Source organism: Medicago sativa, chromosome 8 (assembly GCF_051527215.1).
Source record: "Medicago sativa cultivar Bolivia chromosome 8, Bolivia_mono, whole genome shotgun sequence".
NCBI lineage: Eukaryota > Viridiplantae > Streptophyta > Magnoliopsida > Fabales > Fabaceae > Medicago > Medicago sativa.
The window spans coordinates 56,227,341-56,245,899 of record NC_140756.1 but is presented as its reverse complement, the minus strand read 5'-3'; the positions used below and the strand labels follow the sequence as shown (position 1 = coordinate 56,245,899).

General features: G+C 33.2%; 1 protein-coding gene and 2 long non-coding RNA genes across 15 annotated transcripts; 1 reads left to right on the top strand and 2 right to left on the bottom strand.

Annotated features, from left to right (window-relative positions):
* The first annotated feature begins 198 nt into the window (after positions 1 to 198).
* LOC146899734 (uncharacterized) lies at positions 199 to 3,617 on the top strand. The gene is made up of 6 exons (XR_015023376.1): positions 199 to 293; positions 525 to 1,549; positions 1,674 to 1,703; positions 1,837 to 2,114; positions 2,201 to 2,358; positions 2,627 to 3,617. It is a non-coding gene; the product is annotated as an uncharacterized LOC146899734 (long non-coding RNA).
* On the bottom strand, positions 573 to 14,331 carry LOC146899733 (26S proteasome regulatory subunit RPN13-like). 13 transcript variants are annotated; one of them, XM_085737487.1, is made up of 9 exons: positions 13,525 to 13,670; positions 12,446 to 12,564; positions 12,332 to 12,355; positions 9,983 to 10,181; positions 9,762 to 9,854; positions 8,912 to 9,063; positions 8,671 to 8,718; positions 8,300 to 8,587; positions 573 to 964 (listed from the first exon to the last, which is right to left on the bottom strand). In XM_085737487.1, exons 6-8 carry the CDS (start codon positions 8,994 to 8,996, stop codon positions 8,328 to 8,330), a joined length of 393 nt encoding a protein of 130 aa, XP_085593613.1. In that variant the 5' UTR covers positions 8,997 to 9,063; positions 9,762 to 9,854; positions 9,983 to 10,181; positions 12,332 to 12,355; positions 12,446 to 12,564; positions 13,525 to 13,670; the 3' UTR covers positions 573 to 964; positions 8,300 to 8,327. The 13 variants fall into 13 exon arrangements, with proteins under 13 accessions (XP_085593613.1, XP_085593615.1, XP_085593609.1 ...); XM_085737489.1 differs by lacking the exons at positions 573 to 964; positions 8,671 to 8,718 and adding an exon at positions 14,238 to 14,331 and having other exon boundaries at positions 8,042 to 8,587; XM_085737483.1 differs by lacking the exon at positions 573 to 964 and having other exon boundaries at positions 8,042 to 8,587.
* Positions 14,332 to 14,615: 284 nt separating this feature from the next.
* LOC146899732 (uncharacterized) lies at positions 14,616 to 16,841 on the bottom strand. The gene is made up of 4 exons (XR_015023377.1): positions 16,534 to 16,841; positions 16,198 to 16,304; positions 15,705 to 15,799; positions 14,616 to 14,910 (listed from the first exon to the last, which is right to left on the bottom strand). It is a non-coding gene; the product is annotated as an uncharacterized LOC146899732 (long non-coding RNA).
* Positions 16,842 to 18,559: the final 1,718 nt, after the last annotated feature.

The following is an 18,559-nucleotide window of genomic DNA, read 5'->3' as shown; positions in this document are numbered from 1 at the left end:
AAATTAATTTTAAATGAGTTGATTATTTAAAATTTATTTTGGCTAGAAGTTGGTTGAATTTAATTAAAGTGATTTATGTTTAAAATATATTTATATAAAGTTGGTTGATGATTAACTTTTGTTGGGTATTATTTTTCCATTTAAAAAGCTCAAATTTGCAGATCTTACTTAAATGGATTATACTGTAAATGGGATAATTAAAAGGTATATTTAAATAAACTTAATTTTATTCGTGACTTTTTCTTTCCTAGAAACTTACCAAACAATGATACAAAAAGGTAATAATTTCGTATGTAGTACTACCTCCGTCCCGGTATAATTGACCTATTTTGGTTTTTCACATAGATTAAGAAAAATGTATAAATAAAGGGGAAAGTGGAATATATTGTATTGGAAATGATAAAAGTAGTATTATTTAGTGTTATATTGTATTGGGAATGATGAAAGTTGTATTGAAAATTGAAATGAGTCAGTTATTTTGGGACACTTCTTTTAGAAAATGGGTCAATTATTCCGGGACGGAGGAAGTATTAATAGGACTTCGTAGATAGAGACAAAGTAAACAACTGGGGTATGTCAATCACAAGCAGTTAATTCCTATCATTAAGACAGCCAAATATATGATAATTATTTAGAGAACCTTAAAATGATTAAGTGCAATTAATTTCGAAGTACTACTTAAGAAAAAGCCAAAAGGACTAATTTAGGCTTCTGTGGGTGGAAGCTCTTTGTCCAATGCTTCAGCTGAGAAATCTTCAGGCTGTGGAACTTGTTGGTGAGGCAGGCCTTTTGTCTTTTGATTTTGATCCTCTTTGCCTTTACACTTGCATTCCTCCTTTGACTTACTATTGGTGGCCACAACTGTTTCTGGGTCATCATCATCAATTACACCTTTAACCTCTTTATGTTCAGATGTTTGCGAGTTTGAGGTGTTATCCATGTTCTTGCTTCTTTAACGTATAAGCTGATGTTAATTGAAGTAGATAGAGTAAGATTTGATGTTTTATTTCGATCTCTATCTATATATACTATCACTTATTCTGGGTACTTCCTTCAATCCATAATCTTATCAAGAGGGGAAAAAATCGACCACTGTGGAAACCCAACTTTTAGTGGTTTGACTTTTTGAATAAATTTTATTGGTTTTATATTGTGAGTTATTAAAGAAAATTGAATTGTTTGTTGGAAAGTCTGATTGGACGCCCATTTACTTTGCTATAGTATTTCTTTTGGAAAGCCAAAAAATGTGGGGGTTAATGTATTGAGGGAAGAAGTTGATATTTTATTACAAAAATTATAATCACATGTCCTTTCAAATCAATGAAGAATTTGATTTTTTTCCCCTTTCAAATTCTGTTCAGTTGCATTGCTCTTCAACTTCTATAAATTGCCTATGTTGTATTGGCTTCTTCTCCATTTGCTGCGTGGATTCTTAACTCGATTCCATTCCAAAAATCAAAGTCACTTTTTCTCAATCCTTAACTCTCTTTAAAGCATTATTTTTCTCTCTTCTCATCCATGTCTCAATTTTTTCTTCGCTGATCCAAAGGTAAGCATAAATGCAAGATCATACTTCCCCTTTCTTTTTCTTTCTCTTTCTCTTTCTCTTTACATATAAGAATCTAAGATTAATCTATCACTCATCAGTGAATTCTTGCTCTTCTTTTGTCCAGATGTGCAATCCTACACAAATCAAAATGAAGGTTAGCAAGTTTTGCAGTAAAAGAAGTTATGATTTTTAAGAAATTTATAAATTATAATCAACATGTTGTATTGATGATCCATGCATCTTAATTTCAAGATTTATACCCACTAAAACATTACTCAAATTTGTAGTCATACACAAGACGATTCTTACTTGATTTTGGTCCCTTGGTGATGCCAAATAAATGCATGAAGAAGAAGCTTTGCTTTGAGCATTGACAACTGCATCTGTGGTGAGTTTCTCCTTTCCATTTCAAGTACCAACTTTTCATCTCTTCTCCTTCCTTTTCTCTTTCTTCAAAGAGATATTTTTTATGCAATCTGTCCAATATAGAAAGAAGAAAATTTAGATTAATCAAGAATGTTTTTTTGTTTAAGCACCAAGTAGTCAGTCACTACAACAATTACAGGTGCATATTTGTGTAATTAAGTTGTTGTGTTGACGATCCATTTTTATTTATATTACAATATTCAAGCTGTTGTGTTTATGATCCAGGCATTAAGTTCTAGCTCTGTAGAAACATAATGAGCCAATGACATCTCCATTGGAGGGTTAGCTTAGCCTTGAGTGGAATATACTTTAAACATAGACTTGGAATATGTCCACAATTTTGGTTTACAAAGTAAGGAAAAGGTTGCAGATGTCTATTCAAAGTAAGGAAAACTTACATACTTTTGTTTCATCATTTCTATTCTAAAATCCATGAAAGATTAGAGGAGCTTTTACCATGAAATCAATTGCTCTTCCCACTGTTTTGGTTGGATTTGGAATCTGAGAAAGGAAGTGGCGTAAAAGGAAACTTCATACATGAAATTACTTGCTCTAATCATATATGAAAATTAGGGCGTAAAAGGAAGCTACGAAGGCAATATGATAATTTACATTATAATTTTATAACAATGCAAATATTTATTTATGCAGGCACAAACTATGCAATCAGATTAGACATATGCAAAATACAGCAGACCATGTATATGCACAGAAAGTATAAAGAAAGACATCTTGCCATTTTAAGAAAGGGATGCGAATGTGAAAGTCATATCAATGAAGTAATTTCTGAACAATTTGATTTGGCTCTAGGTCACCAGGAAGAAAGTGCTTGAGAAATTTTCTCTAATTGTCGGAAAGTTATGTGTTTCGAACCTGTCAAAAGTTTCACAGAAGACAATTTAGAAATACTTTTGAACAAAAACTATATATATTTTTAGCTGCAAATAATTGAAAATAACACATGATTGTTACCTCAAATGAAAATACTTGACTTAAAATATCTAGGCTGCCATCTCCATCTTCATCTTCTAGATCCTTCATACCATCTACCATAAAATAAGAAGTAAATGTAGTACATTATGTGAGTTCAATTTTCAGCTTAATTGCATTTCAAACATTAAATATGCCTCATTTAGATAAGTAGAATGAGCAACACTCACCACCCCAATAAAATCCAGCACCCCCAATAGATGAAATATCTTTACTTTATATGGTTTCAATTATGAGTTTTACATCTTCAAAACCTTTGTCTTATATTAATACAACAGTAGTTATGCATCAGAGGATGACACCATTTGTACATTTAATTTGAGGCAATTTATAAAGGTGGGAGGGCAATGGCTGAAGTGATAAAAAAAAAAAATTACACAAACAAGACATCTGGATCATGCACATTCCAAAATCAAAATTCAAATAAGCATCCAAAAATGATTTCAATTTATTAGATAAAAAAATTGTTTATTTTTCACTTAACAAAGAAAAAAAAATCAAAAACCATCACGTAGGGATAAATACGAACCAACTGTTTCATGATCTTCAATCCAAATAGGCAAAGGCTTTTATTAGGGTGCTCAGGATTGTAGGGTTCACCATCAAAGAAATCAGGAACAACCACAAAATAACCAACAATTGCAATAAATCCTGCAAAACGCAAGTTAAAATCAGAAATGAGATTTAACCAAATATCACATAGATGTATCAATGATAGATTTGGAGTTTAAAAATTGAGAACAAAGAGCAAACATAAACAAAACAGAGCATAAAATGAAACAAAAATCATCATGAAAATCTCCAAATCTCAAAAACTGAATAAACTGACATAGAAAGGGAAATGAAGTTCTACAAAATTATCATGAAAATCTTAGTTTCATTTACCAATAAAAAATAATTATGAATATGTTGATGATGAGAAGATGGAAAAAAAATGTCACAAAATGTAACAACAGAAACAAAAAAAAAATCATATCTACCAATAAAAGAGGAAGAGGCGGCAATTAAAATTTCCAGTACAGCTGTTTGAACTCCGGACAGTGGACGCCGGAGAGTGTGTAAGAAATCAAAACAAAACCTCTTAGCGGAGTGAGTTTGTGTCAGAGAGCAAGATTATGGTACTCATTTTTCGTGGTTGGTCTTGTGGTGACCACGAGGTGGTGGTTCAAAAATTCAATTTGACAAATCGGAGAAATAAAAGGGTAGGTTTTGTAGAGGAAGAGAGGAAGTTAGTGGTGGTGATGGAGGTGTGGCAAAAGGAGTGCTACAGTGGCCGGAAAGTTTCATAAAAAATGACCTATTTTTAAGATTTTTTTTTTTTTAAAATAATTCTGATAGACTGGTAGAGCAGAAAGAGAGGATTAAAAATATGTCGTTTGTTTGGCGGTGGCGGTGGCGGTGGACGGCTAGATTGTGACGGTGGCTGGGACTTGGGTATGGGAATTTCACACTCTCCCTTACAGGAAGAAGTGTTACTAATATTTTAACACGAAAAAAAAGGATAAAGTTAAACTCTCTTGCATTGTCCGTTTATTATAGTATTTTCTTTTAATATTTCTATTTCTTCTTTTTTTCCTATTGAAAAAAAAACTTAGGGCCTGTTTGTTTCCATGGAATGAGCCAGGATGGAAAGCATAAAGACGGAAAGTTTCTAAAATTATGTTCCTTCCATCGTTTGGTTTCTCTGACAAGCACCAAGGAAAGATTGTTTTAGGCGGGTCCCACGTAAAAAAGCTTTCCGCCCAAAAATGAGAAGAAAGTATGGAATGGAGTTGTAATCCGATAAAATGACAAAAGTGCCCTTCGTTTTGTAAAATTTCACGTGACCTATTTCATTTCCTGCAAAATAACACTACTCACGCAATACTGTTGAAATTTTTAACTTTTTGTCTTTATGCTAGACACTTATTGCATTGATATAATTAATAATCAATATATTTACATGTATATTACATTTAAAATATTAAAATCCATTTATATGTATAAATAATATATAACATTTTAATATAGGGGTGTTAATGACAATTTCTAAATATACAACTTTTCTTTCCTTTCACTTTCTTTTCACTTTCACTACAATCAAACAACCTAACAAATCATCTCACTTTCCATTCACTTTCCTCATACTTTCTTTCCTTTAACAATCTTTCCTCTTACAATCTTTCCTCTCACTTTCTTTGATGATCCAAACATACCCTTAGAGCAACTTTGGTGCAACTTATTTGAGACCGTCCTCCAACATGTAACAAAAGAAATTCAACTTTTTCAATATTTTTAGGCTTAAATGCATTTTTAATTCTTTCTACTCTTTTATTTTACAAAATGTTGCAAAACTACATAGAAGACACCAAGTGTCTTAAATCAGAGGGTCAAAATAACACCATTTTGTAAAGATAAGGGGGAAAAAGTGTATTTCCCTAAAGATAAAGGGCTAAAATAACATATTTTCATATAGATAAAGGTTCAAAATAGCATATTTCTCTAAAAATAAAGGGCAACATTGTTATTTTTTTTAGGGTACCAAAATCGCAATTTTTTAAAAATTAAAGTGTCAAAAATATTTTTATGGTTAGAGTCCACCAACTAGATAACAATGTTGCTTTGGAAGGTGCATCACTTTATGACACAAGTAAATATATAAAAAATGATAGTTGACATAGATTTCTTTTGAAAAGTAAAATTGAATGTATAAATAAATATCAATATATGTATTGAAATTGTGGGATCCAATGTGAATTTTTAAGAGTTTACTATTGGAGTAAAAAATGAGTGAGTTGCTTTAAAATGATGCGCCACATTATGATTCACAAAATAACCAATATTAGAGTTCATCATTGGGGGTGCTCCTTTTTTTCTTTTTTAAAAGACCATTGGAGGTGCTCTTAATGAGTGAAATCATTTTTTTAAACTCATTCAATATTATTTTATAAAACTGGTTCATTTCCATTTTCACTTCATTATTTTTTCTAACCGAACAAACACATTAATAAGACAAGAAAGCAAAACAACGCCACATAAAGACAGAAAAACAAAACAATGTTCCACTAAGACAACAAAATATATATGTAGAGAGAGGCCTAGTGTATGTGAAAATCACTTATTTAATTAAAAGAGAATGAGAAAAAATGATTTAGAGGAATTGAATTTGAGTCGGAAAAAATGACTCTAAATCACTCTTTTTGGTATGACAAAGGACAAGAAATTAGGTTGTAAATGACGCCTCAAAAGAGAGAGATAGTCATGAAAATTAGGTGTTGGAGATGTTATAATCAAACTTAACCTTGAGAGTCGGTGAAAAGTTGATTATATGGTTTAAAAAAAGAGGTGTGGAATTGTTATATTCGTAGTTGACAACTTAAAAAACAAGAATTTATAATCATAAAAAGGAATGACATACAATGTCTTATGGACTAAAGACGAATTACAAGTTACTCAAATGTTATGTGAACAATACATATGTAATGACAAAATAAGTCGCAAAATATGTATACATGTAGCATACAGATAGGTCAAATGTTATTAGACACGCTCTATAACTAAAACAAATTTCTATTTGATTTGTTGTATCAAATCATACCCATTCAATTTCACAATTCTGCCTGATGGAGCACAACTTTTATAGTTAACTTTTTTTTATAGGGATAAGGAATTAGAGTCATTTGGCTAAAATTCAAACAAAATGGAAAAATTAATCCAACATCTAATTATGGACATTAGTAAATTAAAAATTAATTCTTGTGATGTAAATTGAACAATTTTGTTTAATTACGATAAGATAAATGTAACCGTGCATCCGCACGGGATACATACTAGTACTAGTTAAATACAAAGCTACTCAAGGTTTGTTTCCACGTGGGTAGATACACTTAAATTAAACTACAGTATGCTTGCACGTGGACAGTGATAATGCATCTGTGTCCATATATATCTATATGTATGAACGAGTCTTATTTGGGCACAACACCATATGTATTTTTTTTTTAAAAATCAAAATGGAATATATTACTCAAAAGCAAAGTGATTCACCCCGCACAAGGTGTGCTAAAAAGATGAATCACCTAACAACAGTTACAACAACACGACACCTATAAAAGATGTCACCACCTAAAAAAAAATGTGCCGTATATAAGCGGAACACCTGAACACAAAACAAAAACCATCTCCTAACCAAGCGACACCAACCACACCCTGATAAAGCTCCCATCAGCAGAGCGTTTTGACACCAGATACATGACCACCCATCCAAACCACACCAAGACAACCCCTACCTACACCCACGCAAAACCGAACCACCGCCACCACCACCATCTCAACCCAAACCACCACTTTAATCTCAACTGAACCACCACCACCACCACCATAAAAACTACCCCGCCAAACCGTCTCACCTAGAAACCTGCATCAATTAAAACATCTATCCAGATCGAATATAGTCGGCCGCCGGTGACATATGGGAAGGCGTCCATCGGAATAAACAACCATCAAACCACCATCCACCTCCAATCGGAAAAAGTCTAAATGAATCCAATACATGTATCTAATCAAAAACACGCACAGAGAGACAGGACCAGAGAATACCACCAGCTAACCACAACTTCCCAACATAAACAGCAACAGAACAAAAAACAAATAACAAAAAACCAAACGCCAGCACCACCTTACAACCACCAAACAGCCATGAATAGCACCACCGAAAACGGCAGGTCTCGCGCCACCAAACCAACAGGAATAGCCTCCAACATCACAAAACATACAGACACCAACACAAATCCGGACCACCTCCCACCACCACATGTCTCCACCACCACCTCACAAGAGACCTCCAAACGGAACCTTTGACAGATCCACGACCACAGCCGGCCTCACACAACCTGGACACCAATCCTCACCATCAAAACCGCCACCACCTTACCTCAACCAAGTAGATCTGAAGCAGATCAGAACTCACCCAAACTGGACAGGAACCGGTAACAAAAAGGATGTGAACACCATATGTATATAATCTAACCCGGACAAATCCTGGTATATACGCTCGTGTGAATAATAAATGAAAATTAAGTGAATATAAAAACAATATTTAACATTTTAACCTGATTTTTATATACGACGAGATTGGAGGGAGTAATATCCTAGTTTTCTTTACACAGTAATATCCTGTTAGGAACCCAGAATATCCTATCATATCCACACACTTTGAAGAAGAAGAAGAACAAAATGAAGGTGATTTTTGTGAATACCCATTACTCGTTCAAGTCAACAAACTACGCGATGCTAAACAATGTCAGCTAAATACCGGAAAAGGAAAAACATTTTTCTGCACGAATTTATGAATACCCAGATGGCTTCACCGGTAAGACCACCTTCAATGTTCATTACCCACATCTTCATCCTCATCATTGTCAAAGCCTACACCTTGACCTTCATAATCATCAAAATCCTCATCATACAATGGATCAGAAGTGAGACCTTTAGCAAAACGACGAAGTTCATCATCCACATCCTCATCATTATCTGACAATTCATTACTAGATCCGCTATGCTTGCTTTCTTCTGATTCACACTCAGAACCTTCTTCATCTTCCGAAATCTCGTCCGGATAATCATTCATTGGATTTTCTTCAGCTACAATTGACAAGTGTAAACGAGTTTCCAGTCAATAGTGATCTACATTAAGAGTAAAGATGAGAATAGGCACAGGAAAATACCATTTGAGTCGTCAGTTTCATAATCTGAATTGCATGGGCGTGTGTGAGCTTGAAGGATCGATGAAAAGAGGGTTATTTATTTAAAATTTGAATTAATGAAAATATCTTCAATAATTAACAAAAAAGATCTCATGACTTTGTTTTGTTATTATTATTTACTATATAAATACTTACTCTAGTTGCTAATAATCATGGTGTTGTCCATGTAAAAAGACAAACAAACTTTGATGAAAATACTTACTCCTGTTGCACCTCCTTGATGTTCTCTTCAGAATCAACACGAACAATGTCATAAAACTGGCATATTTCTTGTAACACATTTTCATCAGCTGTCACCTTCTTTACTTTCCCGCTCTTCCATATTTGTTCAAAACGAGCATCTTTAGCAGAAGACTGCGAGAAAGAATGAGACTTAAAACTTTGCTGCAAGAGAACTTATTATATAAATTTACTTCCTATGCCTCATTAAGAGTATCGTACTAGCTTATATCACAAAATACGATTTTAGAATTATAGAGTAACTGAGTTCATAGAAAGAATCTAAAGAGAATTGCAGAGTTTCTATACTGAATTCCCTTGATTATGAATTGTGATTACACTTTACAATGTGGAATCATTTGATTTATAGAGATGTATCCTATGACTGGCTACTGCCAATTACACCTTGGCAGTTCGCAGTGACTGACTGGTGTGAGTTAGTCGGTTGAATCAGTTACATAGGTGGTGTGCTAACCTATTGCTAGACCATAGTTAAATAGACTAGGTTCTTTCCTCTATTAAGAAGTTAAAAATTAAAGAAAGAAAACAATTTGATCAAATTAATCTTTTTAAAGCAATGGTGTATTCATCATTATCATAAATGCAAAATGGAGGATAATGACTTGTGAACGAGGCACCGAGTATTAATTAGAGGATTCAATTGATAAAAAGGTAATTAATATTACATTGACAACTGAAAATGAAACTCATTTTGGGATAAATATATTTTGCAAATGTGACATTTATAATGAAATGGAGGGAGTGCTATTGTGATGTATTCCAAAATCTACAGCTACCAAAATCTCAGAAAACACAAATAATGAACAGAATACCGTTTTGAGAAGATTGAGATTGAGATTGAGAGATGGATAGGTTTCCGAAATCCAAGAGAGGACGCTTGAATGGCCTTTCGTTGATTTCCAACCCTAAAAACAAGAATGAATGAGAATGAGAAATGACAAATGAAAAAGAAGAAGAAGAAGAAGAAGAAGAAGAAGAAGAAGAAGAAGAAGAAGAAGAAGAAGAAAGGAGAGTTATTTATTATGTAACTTACAGGAAGCATCGAGTGGAGAATGAAAGGGTTTTCGTTTCACCCTAACCACAACAGCCTTCGCCGGAGCGGAACAACTTTCGGCCATGCCACAACTCCGGATTTGCTGACTTTAGAGCACCAACGTTACATAACTTTGGCTCAATCTCGTCCCTTAGATGAATCCTGCGCCCCCAGATCAAGCCACGTGTCCACTATATTTCTTTTATAAAAAAATATATTTAAAATACATAATAACCCGCATCTCGGCTCATGTAAGAAGAACAATATCAACATTTAATTAACAATTATTGTTTCGAAACATGTCTCCAGCCAATATCGTTTGACCAACTATGTTGCAATCCACACTTCTATTAATAAAATCAACACTAACTAGATGAAGAAAAAAATCTATATTGATTGGAGAAGAGAAACAAAGAGATTACAACTCAAATCATTTCTATTATCATGGATCAATGGTTAGAGTGAGATGTTTTGATTGACAGGTTTAGACGGTTGTATGATTTAGCAGAGAACCAATTTGTTATAATGTGACGTTGGCTGAGATGCGTACATTAGATTTGGGTGAGGGGAAGATGGGTGGATGTCGCAGCGGAGGTCGTTGGCATAGGAGGAGGAGCACATTAGGGAGTCAGGAGTGCAATATTTTGTTGTGTAACATTTTTTTGCATGATGGTGTGAAAGACAAATAAGATTGGAGCCACAATCCACGCAGAGGGTACTCCATCTGGGAAGCCTGTCATTTACATTCCTCTATGGCGCAGGCTGATAGTATATTATGACACTGTTTGGAACAAAACAATGTCATTGAAGGCCGCATTTCTTATGTGACGGCTATTACTAAACCGACTATCGATGAAAGATAAGCTGATTCATCATGGTATTATTCCACATACTTCAGGCCTTTGTTCGAGTGGTTTTGTCATAGGACGAAAGCGCATATCACATGTTTGTGGGTTGTGCGTTTTATGACAGCATTTGAGCTCATATTCGTCTTTAGCTTAATGTTTATAAGACGGACAAGTTACCTATTTCTAACCATTTTAAACAATTTGCAAATTTAGCTGGTGATTCGAGAAAAATTTGGTGTTCTCTACATGTGGTTTAGATTACGGTTGTTTGGGTTATTTGGAAGGAAATAAATAATTGTATTTTCTGGCAAAAGCAACTGTCTTTGCAGTAGCTTGTTAACACACGTGAAGCTCTTACAATTTAGGTGGTTACTAGCAAATAAAATTCTAATTTAGTTTTCGATTTTGATCACTAATGGACTAATAATCGCATTCAGTGTTTTACTTTTGTCACTAGCTTGAACGTTTTATTGATTTCTAGCTAGCAATGGTGACAAATTTATTTTGTATTTTAATTGTATTTGAGTACTAACCTAACACTATTTGTGTGGGTGTGAAAGGTCGTTAGTTTAATATATATTTCATTTTATCTTAAAAAAACACTTGTATCTACAATATAAACAATTCAAACCCTTTTCATTCACAAGTACACGTGGCAGTTTCTAGGATCATTTTAAATTAATGCTAACTAATTAATGATATGCTAATTAAACTATTCAAATCTCTATTCCTCAAGAAAAGATCCCATTACAAAAAACGGCCAACTAATCACGGTTTAACGTTGTATTTGACAATTTGCCTGTTCCTCTTTTGAGGAGTAAATATGGAATGAATAATCTAAAACATAAATAGGAGTAAAACAAATTTTGAATAGAATATTTTCAAAAATTAAATTGCACTAATTGTATACCCTTATTCTAGCAATTTTTTGTTAATTGATACTGCTAGAATAAAAAAATGAATTAATACAATTTTACCACAAAAAAAAAAAGAAATAATAGAATAGTTAATGTCTTTAATTTGTCACATATCAGTTACTATAAGTTGGAAAACTCTCAAGTCAACGAAAAATGAAGTTTTTTTTTTTTTAAATGAAGGGTTTTAACTCTCCAATTTTTATTTATATTGCTCTTCTTCAAAACTGCTTCTGTCATAAATATATAAAAAAAAAAATGCTTCTCATATTATTGTTATTCCTAATTCCTAATATTATTGTTATAAAATGATGTAAAATCTGTAGAGTGAACAGCCTTTTGCTAATATTTTTTATAAAATGATGTTAAAAACCTAAATCTGTCAAACTGCACACTAATGCCCCTCATCATGGGATACTGTTTTAAATATTAAGTTGACAGCTTTAATTTTTAGAGTACAGAGAAAGTTGTAAAAGTAGATTGAAATTCGAATATAATCGGATGCAATTGCAATATTATCTGTGACACATATCTATCACACAGTCTTAATAGATAGCAAGGAAATGAATACAATGCCAAGTGATTACCTTCGTCAGGACCAAGAATGCTATCTGCAAACATATCATCAGAAAAGTAATAGGTCAGATCTCAACACAGTTAAAAGGGAATAAGAGAACATCTCTCTAAATGTAACTTATTACCTGCAGCAGGTCCAATGTTGCTCAATATACTCTGGAGATCTGCCAATTTAACTGGACCAGAAGACGTTACATCGCTAGTTGCATCCACACCAAAGTTCGGGACAACCAAGTTTGCAGCTCTTTCCAACAAAGAATCAAACTTTTAGTGTCCAGTCGGGTAAATAAATAGATATGATGATAATAAAGAAATATATAGTTTGATAAAATATATTTCTCAAACTTTTAGTGTCCAGTCGGGTAATGCCAAGTGATTTCCAAAATATGAAGAAATCTAGCAAGAACAAATTCATGTTACCATAAAATATTTAGGTCGAAATTCAACACACATAAGTACTTTGTAACACCTGGGAAGGTACGTGATAAGATCTAACACACTGCAGGGGATAAAACAAACAATATAGATAACCCAGAAACAATGATTGAAAACGAACAGGACATAAATTTGGGTATAGTTGCTTCATGCAAAACTAAAAACCTATAATGTACAAATCACTCTCAAACACCGAAATGCAGCGAAGAAAAACTTGATCAAACACACCTATAGTTCGGTCAATTCAGCAATTTCCAAAAAAGATAACACATAAACATCACAAGTTTCAACTTCTTCATGTCAACTCCGGAAAATCAGTCTTCCTCAAATCACTAAGATATATAAAATTCTAGGCTGCAGGTATTTTCTACCATTAAGGCAAGCAAGTGGTCAAATTTCTGGAAAATATTAGACATTTAAGAACCTCAATTCTGCTATCAATTGCTAATTCTTCAAAAACCATTTTAAAAAAATGGGACATCATGATAACTTCGAATCCTGCTTATTTCAAATCACCGCATCCAACATTTTCTGAACCATAAACATCAAAACCTTATATATCATGAAATCACTAACATTTTACTCAAAAGAAAAAACACTAACATTATCACATAACTAACAACTTCCTAGTTTCTTTCTCATCTCCTTTGAATTTATTTCAAGGGTCCTTGTCATAATTTGTCCTTCCTTTTTTTTTTTTTCCATGTTAAGTTATAATATATATGAGGTAGAAAATATATATAGTAACATATGATAAGTAGTAACTCACAATGATTGTGAAGGATTGCCTTTGGAATCAAGAAACAAAATCCAATAGCGGCCAATGCTTTGTCCATTTACCCAAGCCTCACCTTTTGCCATTGAGCTAAGGTCTAAGGCAATAGGGTTATCTCCATTGGGTGTGTCAAATGTAGTCTGCCAATTAAAAATTCTCATTAACACACACACTTCCATATAATAAGTATTATTATGTAACAAAAATATAAATTAGAGCTTCTTTGCAATCTTCCTTTAATTGCTAAAACCCTTTTCATTAGAGCTTCTACAATATAAACAATTCAAACCCTTTTCATTCACAAGTACACGTGGCAGTAATCCAACCTATAGTGCACAAGATTGATGAAAAAGTTGACACAAATATAAGGGTGGCAATGTAAAGTTTATATAAACAAAATTTGACTATTGAATGTATATAACATGATCAATAATAGGTAACCTTATATCCCCATGATTCTATAAGACTAATGGAAACTTATTTTCGCATTGCGGCATGACTACACCTTCAATTTAAAACTTGTCATAAACTATTTGTTTTTTGGTACCTTTTGCTGCAACAAACATAGTAATGTATGATATTAGCAAATAGGTAGAAAGCACCATGATGCTCTAGAAACAGGAAATCACACCGTTATAAAACTTGGTTCATAATTCAAAACTAAAAAATAAAGGCTGCAATAAACTACTAAGGAAATAATAGCTTACAAATTATTGAGGAGTTTCTTAATGGCCACAAGGTTCCCGTTGATACGTTGACCTCGATAGACAACTCCATAACCACCTTCTCCAATAATAATGTCTTTTGCAAACCTATAGGTTGCAAGTTCAAGGTCCCTTAACGTAAACCAGTGGCCCCAACCAAGGTGAGAGAATTCAGGCAGACCAGAACACGGCGATGACGCGGATATAGGATGTGACGAAGACCTATAAGCCGATATGCTCCTAAAACCACCGCTATCTTCACCTGACTGAGAGCCATTCAGATCTTTCTCTAAACGATTAAATGAGCCTGATTGACTACTATTATCTCCATTCTTTGTTTGAATCAAAACCTTTCGAGAATTGCCGTCACCAAACTTATCATTCAAGCTCATAAAGGAACCATTCTGCGGATGATTATTCGATGAAACTTGATTGACACTAATTTCTTTGATCTCTTCTGAAATAGATAGAATATGGCCAAGAGGAAGCATGCCGCCCTTGCCTCTTCTAGACTTATTTCTTAAAGCAAGACATAATGATAGCACCACAAGGATGATTATAATGAACAAACCAACCACTATTCCCATTAATACCCATGCTTTCAATCCAAAAACATTTGTTTTCTTTGACAACCTTGAATTTAGATCAGATGCCATTTTGTTGTTGTCAAATAAATCTGCAAATATCGGAGTTGAAAAATTAGAAGGCACTTTGATACATACAACAAAAAGTTATGACACCAAACTTCTCAACCAAGCAAATTTACACAAACAATCAGATCAAAACACAATTTCTAAGTATACATTAAGATTTTTGCGATTTTGCACACGCGGAGGTTTGAGAAACTTAATCATACATCTGGCCATTCAAAAATTTCAGTAACAAAATATATTATCAATGCTGCTATATAAAAAGTAAGTAAAACATGATAGTCACAAACAAACAGAAGTTCATTTCCAGATAACAAAAGAGGGAGATAAATGGTTTGAACAAAAAACTGCATTATGGTCAGAAATTCACATTCCAACTAATCGAGCATAAATGAATCATATAAAATTACAATTACACAAATGAAAGGAAATGTCCAACAACCAAAGACATTGAAAAATACAAAATTTAAATAAGCAATAGAGTTAGCGGCATAACTACCCTTGTAATTGTAACCAACTATTGTGAGTCAACGCAGTTGCAACAGACTCTGCAACTAACTCTGTTAATTGCAGCGTCCTATAAATAGCTTTATGGAAGCTGTTGTAATGTAACAGTTTCATTTTATTCTGTACACAAAATTCAATTCATTTTCTATGCATCTAAATGAATTAATCATCTTCTTTGAGTTTCTAATTAATAGCAGCCACTGCTTAGTTAGATAAAGACTATACACACTGCAACTCATACATGAGGAGTTCAGTTCCCAAACTTGCTATGAATCATAGTGACACAGGTTAAACAATTATTAAACAAACTTACATCTTTTAATCGTGAGAATGTTGATTCAATGTAGTTTCTCTAGATTTTGTAGCTCTTTCATGTTCAATGGTCCAAGATCTTCCCCTAACAATTGTCTGTAATAAACATCACAATATCCATCATTTCATAATCAGGTCGCTTTTATGTAAATGTATCCAAACATAAATCACTTCGTATGCAACTCACTTTTAACTAAAATCGGTTAAACAAAATCAATTTTTGTCAACAGTCAGAACCAAACACACAAATGTAAAACTATTCATACACTATAATTCTTATAAATCAAAAGGTCACCAAAACTATTCCTTAATATCTTTGCAGTAAAATCACAAACAATTTCAATCAAAAAACAACATTTCTGAGGTAAAACAATTAGAAACATCAGATCATAAACATTGAAAAATCAATAATTAATTAACATTAATTAACTAAAAAATATAAAGACCCATAATTGCAAATCAGATTCAAAACAACATGAACACAAAATATATACCTCTTTATTCTTATTCTCAATCATGAGCTTAAGCCTGAAAATCTCCTCCTCTTGCTCCTTATTCACACTCAGAAGCTCCCTCTCACTCCTCTTGCTCCTTATTCACACTAAATTAAATGATATGGGTTAAATTTGTCGATTTTATAGAAATTTTCCAGAAATTAAAGAGTTACTGACCAAACAATTACAAATCCAGTGAGTGACATTTTAGATTCAACTACTCTTTTCAATCCATATTCTACATTCAACTTAATCAAAAGCAAGAAACTTTAATTTTGGAGAAAAAGGGTATTTGTGGTTCAGCCAAATCAAAAACGAAAATTGAATAATCCTAACCTATCTTGATTCTCTGTAACTTCTGTTGATAGATTTGAGAAGGAACAATGGAGGTTTTGTGAGTTATGGGTGAGAAGGAGCATGGCATCGGTTGAGAAAGAAGAAAGAGAAGAAATGCTGCTAAAACACCAAATATATAGGTAAGACCAACATGAGCTGTCAACAATGGAGGTTTTCTGGTTTGTTTTCAATAGCCGTAATTTTGTGATCATATTGTGACATAGCAGGAGTTATTAGTGACATTCTTTCAGTTCCAACATGTCATAAGCTTGTTTTAGCTGCTTTTAGTTTCCCGTAGCGATATGCAAAAGGACTAAGAGCCGAAAATTATTAAATAACACTACAAACAAACAATAACAAAGAGAGGTGTGTGATCCACAAATATTGGAATGTATCGTTAAACTTAATCACTAGTTTGGATTTATTTGCTTTTTAAAATAATAACGGATAGCACAGTATTATTTTCATGATTTGTGCATCAGATATTTTGAAGTTTGAATTAGTGAATTCAATTGCTACGCATAATCCGCGTGAGCTTACCTCAGTTGGTAAGGACAATGCATAATATATGCAAGGTCTCAGGTTCAAACCCCGGACACCACCAAAAAAATTGCTACGCATAATCTTAGACTTTAAAATTAAATTGAAAAATTAAATTGCAATTGATTCCCAAATTCTCGGTATCCATGAACTAAGAGATAGTTGTCCAAAGTAAGTATTAAACATGTTAGTAGAGTTATTTATTATTAGATCTTTGGTATACGGTTATGATCTTATATTTTGGTTTCATTATTATTATTATTATTATCATCATCATTATCAACATTATTTTTTTTAAATTGAATATGATCTACGTGTCATGTCAATTTATGATATATTTAAAAATGTGTAATTAATGAGTTATTTAACGAAGTGTAATTAATGAATTATTTGACTAAGTGTAATTTGTGAATTATTTATTGATGTGTATAAAAAGATGTGAATGTTTATTTAGGGGGCATATCACATGAGAATGATATTTATATGTGAGAATCATAGGAATAAATTGTAGCCATCAGATTAAAAAGGAAGGGCTGAGATTAAAAGATGGGTTAAGTAAGTTGTTGTACCCAATCTCCAAATTGTTGTTCTCATTCACGCGTTCTCACTCTTTCATTCACGCGTCTGTCTCCTTCCATTCTCTTTTACGCTTTCAGCCAGATTCATCACCCTCCACCATCTGTTCTGGCGAACCACCCTCTTCTTCCCACCAAAGGGTTCGATTAAATTCTAGGTCGTTCACTTTTGCTCACAACCCAGATTGATTTGATTTTTGATTGTCTTCTTCCCCTCACCTTCAACCATCTTTCTGGCGACCTCAACTCTTCCCGGCGTGAAACCCATCTTCGCCGGTACACACCACCACCAGTTCGAAACATGTGACCCGTCGTCGCTACCTTCCTGCACTAGTTTACTAATGGCCGCCATTTCAGTAGAGAGATCTAATAATTGCATTGGTTTTTTTTCTCCTTCAATCTCTTTTCAAAAAAAATATATATATGTGCAATTGAAAAAATTATAACAACAAACTTGAAAAACCTGTTTTCCATCTACGATTAATTTTCCAACATTAATCAGTTCTATGTCATTATTTTTAGTTAATTTACTTATTGAATTCAAAATTTGCAAAAAACAAAGAAAACCCCCAATTCATGTAATCGATTTTAACCAACACAGTGAAAGAAAGGGACAGAGTAAATTCAATCGGACATAGAGAGAAAAGGGGTATAGAAGGAGCTGGAATCTGAAAGGAAGAAACATGAGAGAGAGAGAGAGAGAGAGAGAGAGAGAGAGAGAGAGAGAGAGAGAGAGAGAGAGAGCAAAGGGATTTGGAATTGGGCAGGAAGAAAAAGATATAAATGGACACGTGACCTTTTTAATTTAGTGTTATAATCTAAGCCATACATGTTAATCTAATGGTTGGTATTCATTCTTATCATTCTCACATAAGTTAGTCATTCTCATGTGATATGTCCCCTGTTTATTT

Coding starts and splice junctions, on each gene's coding strand:
- LOC146899733 (XM_085737487.1), bottom strand. CDS start 8,996: ATGAAAATGTGTTACAAGAAATATGCCAGTTTTATGACATTGTTCGTG. Junction 8,719..8,911: donor ATCAAGGAGGTGCAACAGGA/GTAAGTATTTTC, acceptor CGATCCTTCAAG/CTCACACACGCCCATGCAAT. Junction 8,588..8,670: donor TGAAACTGACGACTCAAATG/GTATTTTCCTGT, acceptor TGTCAATTGTAG/CTGAAGAAAATCCAATGAAT.